Source organism: Dicentrarchus labrax, unplaced genomic scaffold (assembly GCF_905237075.1).
Source record: "Dicentrarchus labrax unplaced genomic scaffold, dlabrax2021, whole genome shotgun sequence".
NCBI classification, from domain to species: domain Eukaryota; kingdom Metazoa; phylum Chordata; class Actinopteri; family Moronidae; genus Dicentrarchus; species Dicentrarchus labrax.
Genome location: NW_026136701.1, coordinates 7206249 through 7223626, shown reverse-complemented (window position 1 = coordinate 7223626; position 17378 = coordinate 7206249). Strand labels below are relative to the sequence as shown.

General features: G+C 38.4%; 2 protein-coding genes and 1 pseudogene across 3 annotated transcripts; 2 read left to right on the top strand and 1 right to left on the bottom strand.

The window, feature by feature from the left end:
* The first annotated feature begins 209 nt into the window (after positions 1-209).
* On the top strand, positions 210-2989 carry LOC127370492 (uncharacterized protein CXorf38 homolog). 2 transcript variants are annotated; one of them, XM_051412598.1, is made up of 6 exons: positions 210-480; positions 615-749; positions 1568-1690; positions 2088-2237; positions 2387-2605; positions 2693-2989. In XM_051412598.1, exons 1-6 carry the CDS (start codon positions 274-276, stop codon positions 2801-2803), a joined length of 945 nt encoding a protein of 314 aa, XP_051268558.1. In that variant the 5' UTR covers positions 210-273; the 3' UTR covers positions 2804-2989. The 2 variants fall into 2 exon arrangements, with proteins under 2 accessions (XP_051268558.1, XP_051268566.1); XM_051412606.1 differs by lacking the exon at positions 615-749 and having other exon boundaries at positions 221-480.
* Positions 2990-4602: 1613 nt separating this feature from the next.
* LOC127370505 (SH2 domain-containing protein 1A-like) lies at positions 4603-10442 on the top strand (annotated as a pseudogene).
* Positions 10443-11679: 1237 nt separating this feature from the next.
* Positions 11680-16742, bottom strand: LOC127370488 (granulocyte-macrophage colony-stimulating factor receptor subunit alpha). Its single transcript, XM_051412582.1, has 10 exons — positions 16617-16742; positions 16038-16111; positions 15282-15331; positions 15040-15188; positions 14659-14834; positions 14026-14159; positions 13778-13922; positions 13521-13626; positions 12284-12365; positions 11680-12008 (listed from the first exon to the last, which is right to left on the bottom strand). Exons 2-10 carry the CDS (start codon positions 16102-16104, stop codon positions 11922-11924), a joined length of 996 nt encoding a protein of 331 aa, XP_051268542.1. The 5' UTR covers positions 16105-16111; positions 16617-16742; the 3' UTR covers positions 11680-11921.
* Between the last annotated feature and the right edge of the window lie 636 nt (positions 16743-17378).

Below are 17378 nucleotides of genomic sequence, written 5' to 3'. Positions count from 1 at the left end.
TGTAACCAGAACAATTTACACTCATGTCTCATGGCTCTGCAGGCTGTACGAACTGTATTAGTTTATTTAAAGCTTTCTGCCACCATCAGCACACCTCCTCAAACTACCAGCAGCAGCAAAAAGCCCCATCCTGGCGATGCTAAAGTACACAGCGCCATCTTGTGGCCGCTCGGCCCTATTGCTGGCCCGGAGAGGGTGGAGCTAACATGAGGAGGACTTGTCTGAACTTGCTCCGTTTCTTTGTTATGTGTCCTATCAGGAAATTAGGCCGACATGGTTCTTGAGGAGCTGGCCGCCCGTCTCAACGACAGAGAGTATAAGAACTGGCTGAAAGCAGGCCGGTGTCTGCTCTTACTGAGGGATGGGCTGCACCCCTTCATCAGCCAACGTATGAGAGCTTTCCACGCAGACCTGATCAATCAGAACAGCCTGCTGCGGAAACCCTGTGAGAGCTCTTCATGCAGGCCCAGAGGGACTAAGGTTGGATTAGTCTGTACATTAACCTTATTCCTGATTTAATTCTTGTTTCTGTGGAACTTAAATGTGGTTGTGAGTCCCCTGTGGTATCCTATAGTAACATGATTAAGTAAGTGTGTGTGTGTGTGTGTGTGTAGTTTATGTCATGCAAGGCTTGTTCAGTGTGGCAAACAGTGATCCTAAGACACCACAGACAGCGAGAGACAGCCACAGTGAACTGGGAGAACTGTTTCCCTCCCAACTGGAGGACAGACTACTGGGAATTGGCCAAGGTAGTCCACTCACACTCACACTCACTCACTCACTCACACACACACACACACACACACACACACACACACACACACACACACACTTGACTTAAATCTGCTGTGAGTAGCATTTGACATTATCAGGCTATTACTACATTATGTATGACACAGTAGAATAGTTGTCATTAGTTGCCTCATCAACAAGTCCTGGGACCCCCACTGACACTGGCTCCCTTACCCACCCTGAATCCATGTGGTACATGAATGCCCATCGCTTGGATTTTATATTAAACAATGCAAATATAAATATGTGTCACACTGCTACCCTGCACATTCCCTGGACAACATTTTGGATATTCCTGTAAGGCTCTTTCTTTATTCATTTATTTAAGTAACGGTCATATCGTATATAATGTCTCTCTTTTGTATATATTGTCTCTTTTTATCGTCTCTATTTTATCTTTATATTTTTTTATCTTTAATTGTTCTGCACAAAACTTGCCAAGGCAAATTCCTTGTATGTGAAAACCTACTTGTCAATTAACTGGATTCTGGTTCGGATTCTGATTAACGAATGAGAGCACAACCACTGGTCTTTTACTCTCTATTTCTTTATTTCACAGGAAATAAGAATTATTGCTTTATAGTACAAACAATTAAAACACCGTGTGTCTGTCTGTCAGAGGGATCCCTTTCTGTGGCTCATAGAGCTGCTGATAAATTGAATTCATAGATTGTGGCATCTGAGTTTGTTTTACTTGTGGAACAGTGTAAATTTCAAGAGTTTTCAAAAGGATCTAAAGATTCACCTGAATGAAGCTCTCTCTCTCTTTCTGTAGGCCTTTATGCCACGGGGTCTGGGGAAAGTGAAGGCAGCAGATCAATGCGATGCCTCTGCTCTGCTTAACCTAATCAACTACTGCGATTATTTCCAGTCTGTGGATCTAAAATGTGTGAGAGAGGTAAATATTCATATTGTTTGAACTGGGCTTCTTAAATCAGAATGACAAAGCCTTATATACTGGGGGGAACATGAGATATACTAATATATAGGCTATATATATATTAAAAGATGTGTGTGTATATATAGATTGTTTTATAACAATAAAATATTCACGCTAAATATGAGCACCTCATTAAATGATGGGGAGTTAAAGAAATAATAATCTGATATACTATATAACACTCACATTTAAAGAGACTTCACAAACTAAAAAGGAGAATAAATAAAGGTGTGCGCATCAATCATTGCCTAACCACCACAAGAATAAGGTGCATTTTATATTTAGTTTTCTTTTCTTCTTTTGTGTGTGTGTGTGTGTGTTGTGTGTGTGTGTGTGTGTGTGTGTGTGATTTCAGGTGATCCGTTACAGGAACGAGTTGATGCATTCTTGTGAACTGCGTGTGAAGAATGACTGGATGTGGCATTATGAGACCAGTTTGAAAAACCTTGTAAGGCAGTTCAGCCCCATACCACAGATGGCAAGAGTCGGCCAACAGATAGAGGAGGTGAGTGAGTGAGTGTGTGAGTGTGTGTGTGTGTGTGTGTGTGTGTGTGTGTGTGTGTGTGTGTGTGTGTTTTGGAAGCTCTCCAGTCCCAGTTGCATTAGTGTTATTTGGTGTCTCAGTTTGTGTCTGTGTGCATTTTGTTTGTCCAGATGCTGGCCGTTGATTTGTCAATATGTGTCTCTGGTTTGGATCGAATGGATTCTGCTAACATGGATGGAATAGAGTGCGACTCTGTCAGCCAATGGGAGACAAGCGCAGACTTAATCAGCCAATGGGAGACTGAGTTACTACAAGAGAGACTGCAGGAGTTACTGCATGTTGCTACTGCTGCTGCTGCTGAAGATGAAGCAGATGACACAAAGGCAGAGGTGCAAAAGAACAAACACAGATGTCCACATGAACTTTCACATGAAATATGTTACATGACTTCAACCAACTATCTGTCTCTTCCTTAGGACACTGAGCAGTTGAAGAGACTGGGGGGTTTCCTGCAGGCCAATAGAGACCTGGCTGAGCGGTTTTCTACAGAGCTCAAAGACATCAACTCACTAGAGGCCAGAGAATAAGAGGAGGAAGACAGGACAAAGAGAATGAGGAGCATCTTGTGCACTACATTTATATATTCACTACTTAAAATGTGTTATGGTCAGAATTTAAGCAGATCAAGGGATTTGTGACAACTTGTATGTTCATGTACACTAGCCTATGTAGAATTTCATAAAAAATTTAAATTAAAGATCTAACGAAATCTATTTTGTTTCCCGATTCATAGATCTTTATTTTGGTCGTTAACTTAAAATAATAGTAACAATAATAAAATCAACCTTTACCAGGTGCTTATATGTCCATTATATGTTCATTAAATTGTGTAAATTAGCTGAATGTTTTCAGTAATGAACAGTGCTTTACACTCTGAGTAACCCTGGTGTTCACAGGATATATTGTGGGAATTTCTGATTTAGTGTTTGAGGGGTGTTTTGTAAATCTGCATCAATTAGTTGATCAGTAAAAAGAAATCAGTTATGTTATTACATATTGTAATTATGCCAAAATGGGAGAATATGCTGTTTTCAGCATCTCAAATGTGGATATTTTGCTTCTCATGTTTCATATCATATTAAACTGAATATCTTTGGGTTTTGGATTGATAAAATAAGAAAAATATTTTGTTTTGCCAGTATAAAACCCAAAGTCTGACTTTTGACATTTTGTTGACCAAACAATCAATCTGTAGATTAATTGATGATGAAAATAATTGCGTTAGTTGCAGCACTACGATTTCTATGAACTGCCTTCCCAAGTGTCATATTCAGTTCCACCTTTATCTAACTATGCTCTGATGATAAAGTATCCTTTTGATCAGGTTGAATGAAGATCCCTTTATGATCTGGTCAAAAAGCTGGTTCTATCAAAACGTCTACAAGCAGATTAACAGGATCACTAGGAACGAGGCAGAAATCAATATGTGATTGTAATGAAAAATTCTTATTGCACCATGTACACGTTTTTGTTGAGGGTTTTTCTTTCTAAACATGTATGACTGAGTTCACAGTCAGAGGTTGTATTTTTTGGAGGCCCTCGAGTTATAGTCAATCAAAAATAGTATTAAAATCCCCTCCAAGGGATAAATTGAATAAAGCTGACAGACTCTTGACTCTATGAACAATGATAAATTATTAAACCTATTGTTGGTGGCATATATATCAAAATGAATTGTGACTTCTATCAACAACTAAAACAGTCCATCTCCCAGACATTTCACTGTGCAATATCTGACCTCTAAATGACGACTCCTGCTGATCGATTACCGCTATTGCAGAGCCTCGCTAGCCCACTGATTGACACAGCAAGATTAATCGGTTGAACATGCATAAATTTCCTGAATAAATGAATAAAAGGTATTTAAAAAAGTACTTTTCTTAAAATTAGCTGGCATTTATAGAAAAAAAGAGACATTAGAACAGAGGTTTAAGGGTTTTTAGACTGAATTTAACCTTTTGGGTTAATGGGTGATTGGATTGTCGCATATATGCTGAAGATCAACCTCATAGCCATTACAGTCCCTGCTGTGTCTGTTGAGGTTTCCACAGAACAGCAGTATGAATCTAAGCTTCACCGTCAAACCTTGTTGACCTTATTAACCATGACGATGTTGCTTCACCCTATCACTCACCAGCCTCAGTGTAATATTGAGGTCTGCACTTCTTTACTATCAATAAAGTGATTAAGACTTTACAGTAAAACCTCAATCTTGCATCATAAACCATAACAAACATTTAACCTTCCTGATTGGCTGAAGCGGACCAATCACAGCGCATCTGCTTTTCATTCACTATTCCTCTTTTTTGTCTGTTAGTGTTTAATCAGCATGGAGACAGTTCGGAAGAAACCACTGGAGACTTTAATTTATACGCAAACGAGCACTGCGCAATACAATACGCAGCCGTCATCAGTGTGTCAAGAGATGCGAAACCAGACAAACTAGGTCAGTAGGCGATCGCCCCCGACCATGATATCTATTATTTACCATCACAATGTGGGTGTTTAAGCCCCCCTAAGTCTTATAATAATAATAATCGTAATGATATATTAAAAAAATGAATATATGTAGGCCCATATATATATATATATATATATATTTTTTTTATTAATATATTTACTGTGTTTTTATTCGAATTTTCAAACTGCTGATTGCAGATTCCTCCTTTAGATTGTGAGGTGTGCTTTGATTGGAGAGATGTGATGGGGACCAACAACATCAGTCTGCATGGAAGGTGATTTGGAAGAACAGTGAACCCCACCTGAGGTCTTGGGAAGAGGCTATTGTAAGTTTGCAGTCTTGTGGGTCTTATGTCACACTGTTGACACCTCCTTGTTCTGTTTTCAGGTGAACATGAAGGATGGTCATATGAACCATAAATCAATGGGTGACTTTGACATTGCTGTGCTTCTGTCTCTTATGACCTAGTGCAAGTACTTCCAGGAGACCCTCAAGCTTGATGATTTGTGCAAACAGGTAACTGCTTATTTGTACACACACATAAAATTATTCTCTTTCAGTCACTCATTTTAAAAGTCAGTATAGTATCATTAATCTGTATTTATGTTTATGTTGTCATATGCAGTGCTCAGTAGAGTACTAAATCTTTATTCAAGTAAAAGTACAATAACTCTCCTAAAAAACATATAAACATATAAAAGTACTTGGTTTAAATGTTGTTTAGTGTGTGCGAGCCAGAGATCTTCTGTCTGCTGTAGTACTTCCCACTGCAGGAAATAATCATCCTTGTACATAAAAAAAGTTTTGTTGTCAGTTGTCAGATTGGTTGATTCCATAATACAGTTAAAACTAGGGGAAAAAATTAATATATTAATGCCTCCGTTATGGGGTATGCTGGTAGAGTGATTCAACATCAAAGGTAACCAATAGCACATTTTCAGACGGTAATTTGAAGGTCCAGTGTGTAACATTTAGGAGGATCTATAGGTATGTTTTCATTAGTTTATAATCAGCTAAAAAGGAATCGTTATGTTTTAGCCTTTTATATATTCAGACGCTGCAGAACGCCTTCCATGGATTCATCCATGTTGAACCGCCATGTTTCTACAGTAGCCCAGAAGGGGAAAACGAAGCACTGGCACTAGACAGGGGTGTTTGCTTTTTTGTGGCCTCTGTAGTTTCTCATTGGCTCTTGGAAGGAGAAGGGGAAGCGATTGGGTGCAATCTGAAATACTTTGCGCCAAATTTAACCACATCCAGTGGTTTAATGTCTTTGTTTTTGTGAGTTTGTGTCTGCGTGAGTTGGCTGGTGGTTAGTCTGTAGGACATTGGTGTCTGCTGAAATCTGTATGCTCAGCATCCCCACATTCTCCCCCCCTCCCCCATGTGACTTTATCATAAACCACTTCAATACAGCTGCCCAAATGTATATGCATGGGTACTGAAGACTGTAGACATACAAGTTCTCTTGAAATATGCAAGTAGCAGTTAAATATTTGATTTAATTGTATAAAACTGTGTGATAACTCAAATGGGTTATCGAAAAGGAAAACTGGTGGAGTTGGTGGTAGAGCCAAGAGGATAGAGGACTGAGCAATTACTATTAATTATTTTGAGAGGATGTTTTTCTGTTTTATTACTTACCAAACAAAGAATATCATATCATCAAAGGCAAAAATGTACTTTCGCTTTTCAACAGATAAAAGCCATTGTTCAGGTTGGTGCACAACATGTGAGCTGCAGCCGCATGACAGAAAAGTGTGAAAACCAGAAAAGCTTTTCCTGCTTCAAACTTTCACACACTCATCTGCTGCTACAACCTGCTGCACCCGAACATCTTCAGCACATATGGGTGCCTGCCTCTGAGGCAACATGGAGAGAGAAGGAATGCTGGTCCAGTCTATTTACTACGGGAGAATTGGGAGCGAGGTCACAGAGAGGCTGCTGGAGAGGTTTGGACATGAGGGCAGCTTTCTGCTGAGAGACAGCGCGACTGTGCAGGGAGCCTACTGTCTGTGTGTGAGGTGAGCTGGGACTGGGTTGTACAAAGATGACTAAAAGTGACATTTTCCATCCAGTTTTGTTGAACCATTATATTCTTCATTTAAGCTGTCTCTCCATTGGTGAATACACCAAACATGTTTTATTTATCGTAACTTTATCTTCAAGATAAGCCGAGAACATCAGTTGAAAAGCTCTGACTTAGGGCTTTTTGCTGACATGCATTTATGTCTCTATATCATTAAAAAACTGAAATTAATTTTAAACATTTTCAGAGTTCATGGGATGTATAGACTTTAAATTTAAAAAGCCACAAGAACAAGTTGGGACAAAGTTACTTTACATGTAAATGGACAGTATTAGCTGTGTATAAATAGTAAACATTTTTTCCAACCTTGAACTGTTCAATAATAGTATTGTAAGGGAATATTACTAAACATTTATTTGTGTATATTTCTTTACTGCATTGTTGGTTCCTGTAAGGACAGTTTAAAAGGTGTTAAACAAACACAAAAATGAATACATAGAAAGTTGGCAAACATTTACAAAACTGTACCTGGAAAATAATGAATACGTCATGTGTAACTGTTAAATTAAGTGCTCTGCCATGTTATGATATTCATTTAAACAACATTAAATCATGTCTTTAGTTTTCTGCCTGCTGCTGTGTTTGATATTTGATGCAGGAAAATGTGTAATGTTGTGAGGTGACACTGGGGAAAATATAGAGAATAGATAGATAGCACTACACTGAAATACCGATGTAAAACAAAACAGTGGTTTTCTCATTTTTGTCTAAATGTATTTGCTTGCACCGCAGACATTTATTTTAAAGAGAACTTGTCAACAAATTCTACCGCAGTAAAACTCAAAAACAGACCGAACAAAACCACTTCTAACAGAAATGTCCACCTTGGTAAAGTAGAAAGTTGTGTACTGACTGCGGTGGAAGAGGTAGACAGGTCTTTTACTGGAACAGAAATAGCAATACTACAACGAAAAATAGTCTTACGTTTAAAAACGTACTTAAGTAAAGCAGTAAATTGTACTTAGTGTACTCACTACTCAAAATGAATTAAATTATAAGTATTTATACAGTATGAGATACTGTATATATTGGAAGCAGCATCTGCATTTTGTCAAGGTATAGAGCTACGCTAATTTTAACAACTGTACACTGTTAGGGAGTTGCATCTATAAAAATAAATATTTTATAAACTGAAATGTAATGTAGAAAAAATAACAATATTTCCCTTTAGTGTAGGGGAGAAAAAGTGTTAAGTAGCATTCAACAGAAATATTATACGTAAGATGCAAATACCTGAAGTAGTGAAATCTGAGTAGACCAAATTTTAAAAGACAGAATAAAAAAAAAGAATAAAGAAAGATGGAAAATTTTAATTTTTTTTTTTATTTAAATGGATTAAAATAAGTTTGATTGCTCTGTATAAAGATTGATAAAGAAATCACTGAGGTCTGGTTTTTACTTCCAGTGTGTCATCGTCTCTTTCAGATTTAATCATCACATCGGAACATGTACGTTCACTTATGAAGTTTCAGATTTGACACATTCACAGCAAATCATTCAAATTTCTCAACTTTGTGTTTTGCAGGAAAGCACCATTTGTTCACACCTACAGGCTTGTGCACGCCACTGACGGCTGGAGTCTGCAGGTCAGTGAACACACACAGACACACACACACACACACACACACACACACACACACACAGAGACACACAGAAGAATGTTTATGGTTTCCTGTGTGTGTGATTGGCAGGATTCAGGAGTCAGACTGCAGAATTTTAGGACTCTTGAAACACTGATAGAGGGCTACAGAAGGGCTGCAGCCTCTGATGTCAGTATAGCCCCCCTCACAGATCCACTGGTCAAAACACAGCTACAATACAGCAGCTTTGGAGGTATGACACACACACAAATTACAAAAGGGTTAGAAAAATAACCCTAAATGTGTGTTTTGATGTTTGTGGTGCATCAGTTAGTCCCATATTAGGTATGAAATGCTGTTCACTCAACTCAAACGCAGTTCCACTGTTGCCCTCCACAGAGTTTGTCTACATGGAAACGTGCAGCAGCAGCAGCTCTGTCTGTTGAGGCTGTGCCTGTAGCCTGGCAGACCAACACCGGTAATCAAAAACGATCACAGAAACAATTTCATATAGATATATTTCACCATGTACTCAAGAGACATTGTAAGCCACTGAAATGTTTTAACTTGGGTGTCTGAGTGAGTGTGGGAACGTGGGTTGTTCGTAAAAAAAATAGGTGCTGTGCAAATTTATCACACACTATGTCTGTTACTGCGGTTTCTTTTTGCCAGACCTATGTCCCACCGTGTGTTATTGTTTGTGAGGTACACACCACGATGTCTTCAATGAAGTCTCCAGTTGCTGTGTGTATTTTGATGTTTTGTGTCATAAAAGAAATATATTTTTACATAGTTGTGGCCCTGTATTGAAATGGTGTTGTTTTTTGTTTTTTTTTTCTACAAACACAAAGATACCGAGTAAATGTGTTTTTGTGTTTTATATCTGTTTGGGGAATCACACTTGAGTACAGTGATATGTGTGGTTAGTCTTTTATCTTATCTGAAGCCACAGTAGCAACACAGGAAACGTAGCAATGCGTATCATAAAATCGATTGTGGGCACACACTCATTTCATCATGTGACTTTATTTATTTTTTGAAACATGAAGTTCTTCTGACTGACGGTATCTAGTCTTCAAGATGAGTCCCAACAAACTTTGATCTGGTATCAAATGAAAAAAAAATTTAAACCGTGCTCCTCAAAATATATAGCCATGTGTCCGCTGGTCTGGCCAGTTTTCAGTTTTAGCTTCATTTTAGGCTTAGTCATTGTTACCGTCAATCTGTCAGACTGAAACACAGTGTTTCTTCTTTCCTGATAGTTCCTCTTAGCTGCTAAACTGTCAGCATAAATGACTTTGTAGTAAATGTCAGACTTATCGTATTTTGACAGAAGTTGCACTTACTGCTTCCCCTTAAATATGTCATTGTTTTTTTTGTCAGTCTAAAGTATCTGCAAAGTATACCAGTCAACATGTGCAAAGTGCACTGCGATAATAAACAACTTTGGTGTGTGGCTGTAGCCCTCATAGGAAGTGTCATTTTTACCATAGCACATTGTACCCCACAATGATATGGTTTCTGTCAGAGCACAGCAACAATAGAGCTTCATCTTTACTTCAGCTCACTGCTGCTGCGGTCCTGTTCATGTTGTCCTGTTGTGTTATAGATAATATCTGCTGCTCTGGCCATGAACATTGCATTGTGCTTTCTTAATGGCAATGTATTTCATTGTGAATTGATGTGATCTGTGTTTAATATCTCCAGTCTGTGTTTTCAGAGTCAGTTATTAAACTGGACTTGAATAGAGTTGGCTTAATGAAACAACTTCTTAATCACAATGTAACAGCCGAAATTGTGAAATGTGCATTTAAGAGACTGTGTTGCCTAGATACGAGAGAAGCGTCAACAGACAGCACCTAACCTGTCTTGAGTTTGTTGAGCGGTACACCTACTGTGAATGGATGCCTGGTGCTGAGCTCCTGTTTGGACTACGTGTGGCCTCAGTTTTGTTCATGTCTGATAAAATAGCTGTACAACAGGGCTTGATCAGGTTGATGTGTTAGAAATAAACAACGAGCATTGTGGAAACCCCAGTACCAGTGTGGCTGTGAGTTTATGTCTGTCGCCTTTCTCCACTCTCTTCAAGCTAACATTAGCTCAACCAAGAAACACGGACACAAACAGTTACAACGTGTTGAGGAATTTATAGAAAAAACAACAAAAGCTAAACTTTTTTATGACACAATTTTTTCTTTCTTGTGTAGTCAGGAAACAAGTGGTTCAGCCTTCTTATCCCTCTTGGACTATTGTGATATTGAATGCTTATGGCAGCATTTGCACTTCAGTCTTTTAATATTATAAGGTCCATGGGACTCATAATAGCAGATAGCTTTAAAACTCATCCCTGTGACCTATTTAAGAGTGTAGGTTGGCCCTGTATGACTGTCACAAGAGACTTGCATACTTCTAACTGCTTATATAGCTTGCATCTCTGTACAGACAAACTCTGATTTAGGAACTGCAGTTGGATCACTGGACCTTTTTGTCAGACATAGTCCCCCACTGACTCATCCCTTCATCTGCAGCAGTGTAGACCTGTACAGGAATATTTCAATACTAAGCTTAGTATAAAGACTGCAAAAAGGGGGGAACAGCTTTGGGTCTGTGCAAAGGTGACAAAATCCACCGACCAGCACCTCTAAAGCTCACATCATATCTTGTTTGTTTGATCTATACAGAGAAATGTAGCGTAAAAGTGACAATTTGCCTCTTTCGTTGTAGTTTTGTGCCACCTTTGTTTGGATGTAACCAACGTTAATTAATGGTTGAGCTTTAGAAGTGCTAGTAGGTGATTTTTGTTCCTGTTGGACAGAGCCAGGCTAGTCTTTGGGCTAATATAAGCTAACCAGCTGCTGGCTGTGACCTCACGAGAGTGGTGTCAGTGTTCTTATCTGACTCTCTGCTGGAAAACGAATAAGCATACCACCCAGACCTTGAACTTTTGCTTTTGAGGTTATCTATTGTTTACCTTTACTTTCATGCTGGTTGGATTTTATGCTTTAGTTTTGAATTTTTGTCATTTCTTGTGTCTAAATGTTGAAGTTTGGTTTTGCTGTTATTGTACTGTGTGCACAGGGCTCCCATAAAGAGCGTGACCTGCTGGCATTGGACCACTGTGTAAAAACAAGTGCTGAATAAATGAATTTGACTGATTCAATGAGCAGATAATAACATATTGTATCACTCAAACTTATTTGACACACAAAAAGGTATACATATTTAGTAGAGGCACTAGATAGATATACATTTTAGGACAAGCTAACCGGCTAGTTCAGGCAGAAAAAATATTTAATTAAAACTCATCTATGCATGTCCCTTTGGTTTACATAAAAAAAGAATACTAAAACTAACATTTCACATTTCATGTTACATAAACAAGCATTACATGATGTCCTAAAATATAAAACTACAATTTACACACAAACACACCTATATACACTTTGCATACATTCAACACATTTCTGCTAGTTTCTGAATGGAAATTTAGTATGAAAATGGGTGCAATTTTGCATTTAAGATGTCTTTCCAGGGTCTTGTTCTGTGTCCTCCACCTCTGTGATCTCCTCCACAGGTTCAGCTGCTGGGGCAGGATAAAAGAACTGGAGACGCAGAACAAAAACACACTAAAACTTTGCCACCATTTGTATACAAGTAATTATAACTACTAACCCAACTAACTTGGGTTATTTCTAACCTAGTAGTTTTAAGAGTGTAGGTCAATGTTAAAGTGTGTGTGTGTGTGTGTGTGTGTGTGTGTGTGTGTGTGTGTGTGTGTGTGTGTGTGAGAGAGAGAGAGAGAGAGAGAGACAGAGAGAGAGAGTGAGAGAGAAACACACAGACAGACAGACAGAGTACAGAATGGACATGTACTTACATTGGAAGCGTCATTTTTTTCCAGAAAATATATGTACTTTGGCGGGGGGCGAGGAATTGGAGGAAACAGAACCTTAGACACCCTGAAACAAGCACACGCACAATAATCCTTAAACAAGAATGTCAATAGTACTTTTATTTTGCTGCCATTTCCATAGAAAATGTTATAATTTTTATATGTATTATGTTTTAAAGCAAAAATGAGAAACTTCCAAAGAAAGAAGAACAAAAGTGCACCCATCCCTTATGTTCTTTTGCATTTCTTTCATTTTGTGTTTTTTTCCTGTTGGCTATTTTAGAGTTCAAACAGGGGGTTTCTGTCCGCACCTTAAGGAAGTTCAGGGTGGATGTTTTGCGGTGACATTTCAGAGAAAACACTCCAACCTCTCATAAACTCCTCTCACTTCTCTTTTCTGCACTCGGTCTTTTCATGCGGGGTCATCTTAAAACAGTTTTTGTTTTCAGTTTAGCAACAGTTCGCAGAGGCGGAAAAAAAAATAAAATAGATGTGAAGACAGGTAGCAAGACTGTGAAGGAGGTGTGTATGTGTGAATGGTTGTACGCAGTATTGGGTAGTTTGATGACTTTAACTGTACTGATCAACTAACTGCTCCTACTGTTTGATTATAGTTCATCATTGTTCACATTACTTGCTTACATTTTTAATTACGTCTTTAAATTATGGAAGCATTACAAATTGTGAACCTGGGTTCCCGGTTAGCTCAGTCAGTAGAGCTGGTAACCCATATATGGAGTTGCTGCAGTGGCTGGTGCTCAAATCCGACCTACAGCCCTTTGCTGCGTGTCATCCCCTCTCTCTCTCTCTACCAACCTTTCCTGTCTATCTTCAGCTGTCCTGTCTGATAAAGCCATGAAAAGGCCAAAAAAATAACTTAAAAAAAAATAATAATTGTGAACCTTTTTTTCGTTATATCTTCTATTAACTCTCTGGGCTCTATAGATCTCGATAGGGGAACGGGGTAAATCCCCACTTTGCCATATGCTAATGTGTTTATTTATTTGTGGCTCTGTCCGTTTCTTTAGTACAAAGCGTAATGTGTTAAAAAGGATTCAGTTTAAATAACAGTTTTTGTAATACAATGGATTATGTTACCAATTGCAAAAATTGTCATGTAATTTGTATTTGTGTGTCTGACCCAACACTGAGCACATGTGAGTGTGTGTGAGTCACACATCAGTTAACAGGTTAGTCATTCAGTTAGAGACAGAAACAGTACCTTTGATAGCGCACCAACAGAAGCACGGCCAGGAGGATCATGGGTATTCCAAGTGAAATTGAGAGGATCACCAGAGTGTTCAGATAGTAAAAGGGCTGTTCCAGCGCTACAAACAGACACACATGTAATTAAAAGATAATGATCAAATAGACCTAGTGTCCCGACATCAACCAATCAACCAGTGGATGGAGATGACAAACAATCAGCAGCCTTTGGTTAAACCACAATTTGAGGTGACTTTAACAAACAGCACTCACTGACAATGGGACTCCAGTTGCTCCATTGAGGGTTTGATTGGCATGTATTTGTCACTCTTGTCCTCATCCTTACTCTGTAGGTGTGGCTGGGATCTGCATTCGGCTCTGTATAATGCAGCTGGTCGACCAAGTTTTTCAGGTTTTCCTGTTTTTAAAACATAGAAATATAGGACTTATGGTTGCTTTTTTAATAATACTTAATGTTGTATGTCTGGAATAATCAACATCCATATACTGACATACTGTACCTGGTCACCCAATTCCAGCTGGTATTCAAAGCAGTCGCTGTTAGTGGTTACTTGACTGTGGGGCAGAGCCCATGTCACCAACAGGTTTCCATCTTTGATTGATACAGAGATGTTTTGAGGTGGCAGCAGGACCTCTGTGACACACACAACCACATAATTAGTCAAATAATTGATATTGATTCATTTATTTATTTTATTTCATTTATAAGGCCTGCCTCTACAGTGTCTGATTTAAACACTGTTGTGAGTTACCCATTAGTGCCGCTCCTACGGTTAAAAAAGGATACATCTGGATTCCATGCTTCAAAAAACATTTGACCTCTTACAGTTTAATAATCTGAATAGACTGCTTAGACCCCATTTCTACCATGTATACCATGTAACCTCCCCCAAGGGGCTCTGAAACAATCACATTTTGTACAGTTGACATAATCCATAGACAATCTGTTATACATTTGTTTAATAAATGATTGCTGAAATTACATATCTATTTATCCACTGTTAAGAGCTACATGGATAGAGTCAAAATAAAGTGCTACCTAGTCCATTATTTAAACATTGAAGACCATCTGTGGTATTATCATTTGCAAATACTCCACAATAGCTCAGTGACTGTTTGACCTGGAGTAGTACCTAGCATGTCCTCGCTGTATGTGTAGGTGTAGACTGTCCACTTGTCGTGCAGGGTTATGTTAAATTGGAGGATTACATGAAATATTTCATGCTCATGCACAATCAGAGATCTTGATCCAACTCTTTCCTCAGATGGATTGGTCATAAAGTGAACTGTGGATTCATTCACACAGATTCTGTGCATAGAGACAGAGAAAGAGATACACACTTACACACTGAAAACCATTCTGACATACCTGTATTGTTAATATCAGGGATGCATATATATATATATATATATATATATATATATATATATATATATTAGGGCCGATAACTTATCAGTCAATAATCATAAATGCTCATCAAAGCTAAGTGAGTAATGCATAATGTAAAAAATACCTGATATAGACAAAGAGCTGAGTATCTTTCTGTAAAGTATTAAATGACCAGGAGCAGTTGAGTTCATTTGTTGGGTAAAGGAGGCAGAGGAAGTTTTCTTTATTCATCGCTTCCCTTTCTACGTAATGATCCTTCTCTGGAAACAGTATCTGAAAGAGTTATTAAAAGATATATCTGTATTTAAGCATCAAGCTTTTACTGTGCCTATGTGGACAGTTAAAAACAAGGTTTTTCGTTCTTACCTCATCTGGGATCACCTCATCCATACAGACATCATAATTGTCTTCCAGCTCTGTTAAAAGAGAAAATATGCAGTTATAGTAAGAGGGAAAACCCAATTAAAATGGATATTAGCAGTGGATCATCAAGTTATAGCTTTAAGAGTGCACACATACAGTAGCAATGTGCAGACAGTCTATCAAAATTAAACAGGTCGCACTTCTGCAGTACACCATGCTTAATTCACAGACGTTTTGGGGTGTTTAGTCTATTTGTAGGATTTAGTGGCCTTTAGTTGTGTAGTTGCTGGTTGCAACACCATCGCCTCACCCTCCTGTTCCAAGCATGTAGGAGATACTACGTTGGAAACTCAGGAAAGACATGAAAGGACCAGTGTTTGGTTTGTCCTCTACCAGACTACTGTAGAAACACGGAGGTTTAATGTAGCAGACTCCATAGAAGATGACCAACTCCCTGAGTAGATAAACATGGCTTATTTTAGGTGATTATACACTAATGAAAACACACACAATATTATATTTTCTTCTAAATGTTACACACTGGACCTCTAATTGGGGTGGGAGAGGAAGCCGGTTTCCTGGAAGGGTGTATACAAGGAAACAAATTGTCACACCACCCTGATGAAGGCAAGATAGCTAAAAATGTTGTGTGAATTAACCATGGTGTGCTATAGAAGAGCTGTGTTTACTCTGACAGCCATCACTTATATTCACACTGTCTCTATGTGTGAATTGTCTGTAATGTCTAAACTTACTCACCGCTTTGTGAGGCATACAATACCAGCAAACTGGACCAAAGTATTGAATGGACAGGAAACAGCTTCATTGTATGCCTAGCGGTTTTACACACACACACACACACACACACACACACACACACACACACACACACATACATAAACACACACTAGTGCAGGTACGTACAGTTGTATCAGTCCACAGTGAGTAATTTCCTGGATGTTTGAACTTCCCCTTTTAAAATTCTTAGATTTAGAGACTAACAGTAAGATGTCTCAATGGGATACAATGAAACACAAACAGCTTTCTTCACATGAGCGTTAACTCTCTTCCCATTTACAGTTAATTGTGAGTTTTAATAGCATAAACATTTCCACTTCCTACAAAAGCTTTTACATTTTCAACAGAAGAAGAAAGAATAAGTTACCGGTGTTTTGTTTACACACTCAGCTATAGCTTTGTCTCTCAAAAGTGATAAATGGACATTCCCATGATTATTCTAGGGGTACGCTTTCTTATGAATATCATCTATCACATAATCCTCCTAGAGTATATATTATAATATCATTATTGTAAAATAGTATAACGAGAAGCCCTTACCGCCTGCCGTCCCTTCACTCTGGCTTTCTGAGACAATGACACATTTCTGGGGAAAGAAGAAGTATGACGTCACATACTGTACAGAGTCTCAGGAAACCACAAGTTTCTTTCTGTTTCTTTATTATTATTCTCTCATACAAACACTGCAAAATTTAAAGATTTTACACCCTGACTTTTCTGGTTAAGTAAGGGATAATGTCCGATGTGGTGTCCATTATCAGGAATTAATGGACTAGGTGGAGGCTCAAAAGGCTAAAAAATGTGCCTTTATTGATCCCCTGTAGGAGAAATTCAAATTAGACACAGCGGCATAGGGGAATGTAATGCAAGTTATAAAAATTTAAGAAGTGTAAAAGTACAATAAAGAATCACAAACTAAGAATATTATAACATATAATAGAAAATATAATTAAAAATATGCACACTATATGCAGTACAATGGTGTGCAAAATATTATGACTATTATTATGACTACAAAAACTAAACTGTACATGTGCAATTTAAATAAAATAGTTTGTGCAAATAGTTTGTGCGTCGTAGGCTGAAAGTCAAACCAGTCTTAATCAGTAGGGGTTGGAGGTCCTGGGTGCTGTGGCGTTGCGGAGTCTGATGGCTGATGGTACAAACTGGATCTGGGCCTGGATCAGTCTGCGGCTAAGGTGCTCCTGAGCTGCCTGAGCTCAGTGTAGGGAGGATGAGAGGGGTTGTCCATGATGGCTTCGGGCTTCCCCTTCATCCTCTTCTCAGTCACAGCCTCTACGC

Bases quoted from the DNA above. Each gene is read 5' to 3' on its own strand.
- LOC127370492 (XM_051412598.1), top strand. From the start codon at position 274: ATGGTTCTTGAGGAGCTGGCCGCCCGTCTCAACGACAGAGAGTATAAG. The intron at 481-614 runs GTTGGATTAGTC...GTGTGTGTGTAG, and splicing joins GCAGGCCCAGAGGGACTAAG to TTTATGTCATGCAAGGCTTG. The intron at 1,691-2,087 runs GTAAATATTCAT...GTGTGATTTCAG, and splicing joins ATCTAAAATGTGTGAGAGAG to GTGATCCGTTACAGGAACGA.
- LOC127370488 (XM_051412582.1), bottom strand. From the start codon at position 16,104: ATGAAGCTGTTTCCTGTCCATTCAATACTTTGGTCCAGTTTGCTGGTA. The intron at 15,189-15,281 runs GTAAGAACGAAA...TAACTCTTTCAG, and splicing joins ATGAGGTGATCCCAGATGAG to ATACTGTTTCCAGAGAAGGA. The intron at 14,835-15,039 runs GTATTTTTTACA...CTCTATGCACAG, and splicing joins CAGCTCTTTGTCTATATCAG to AATCTGTGTGAATGAATCCA.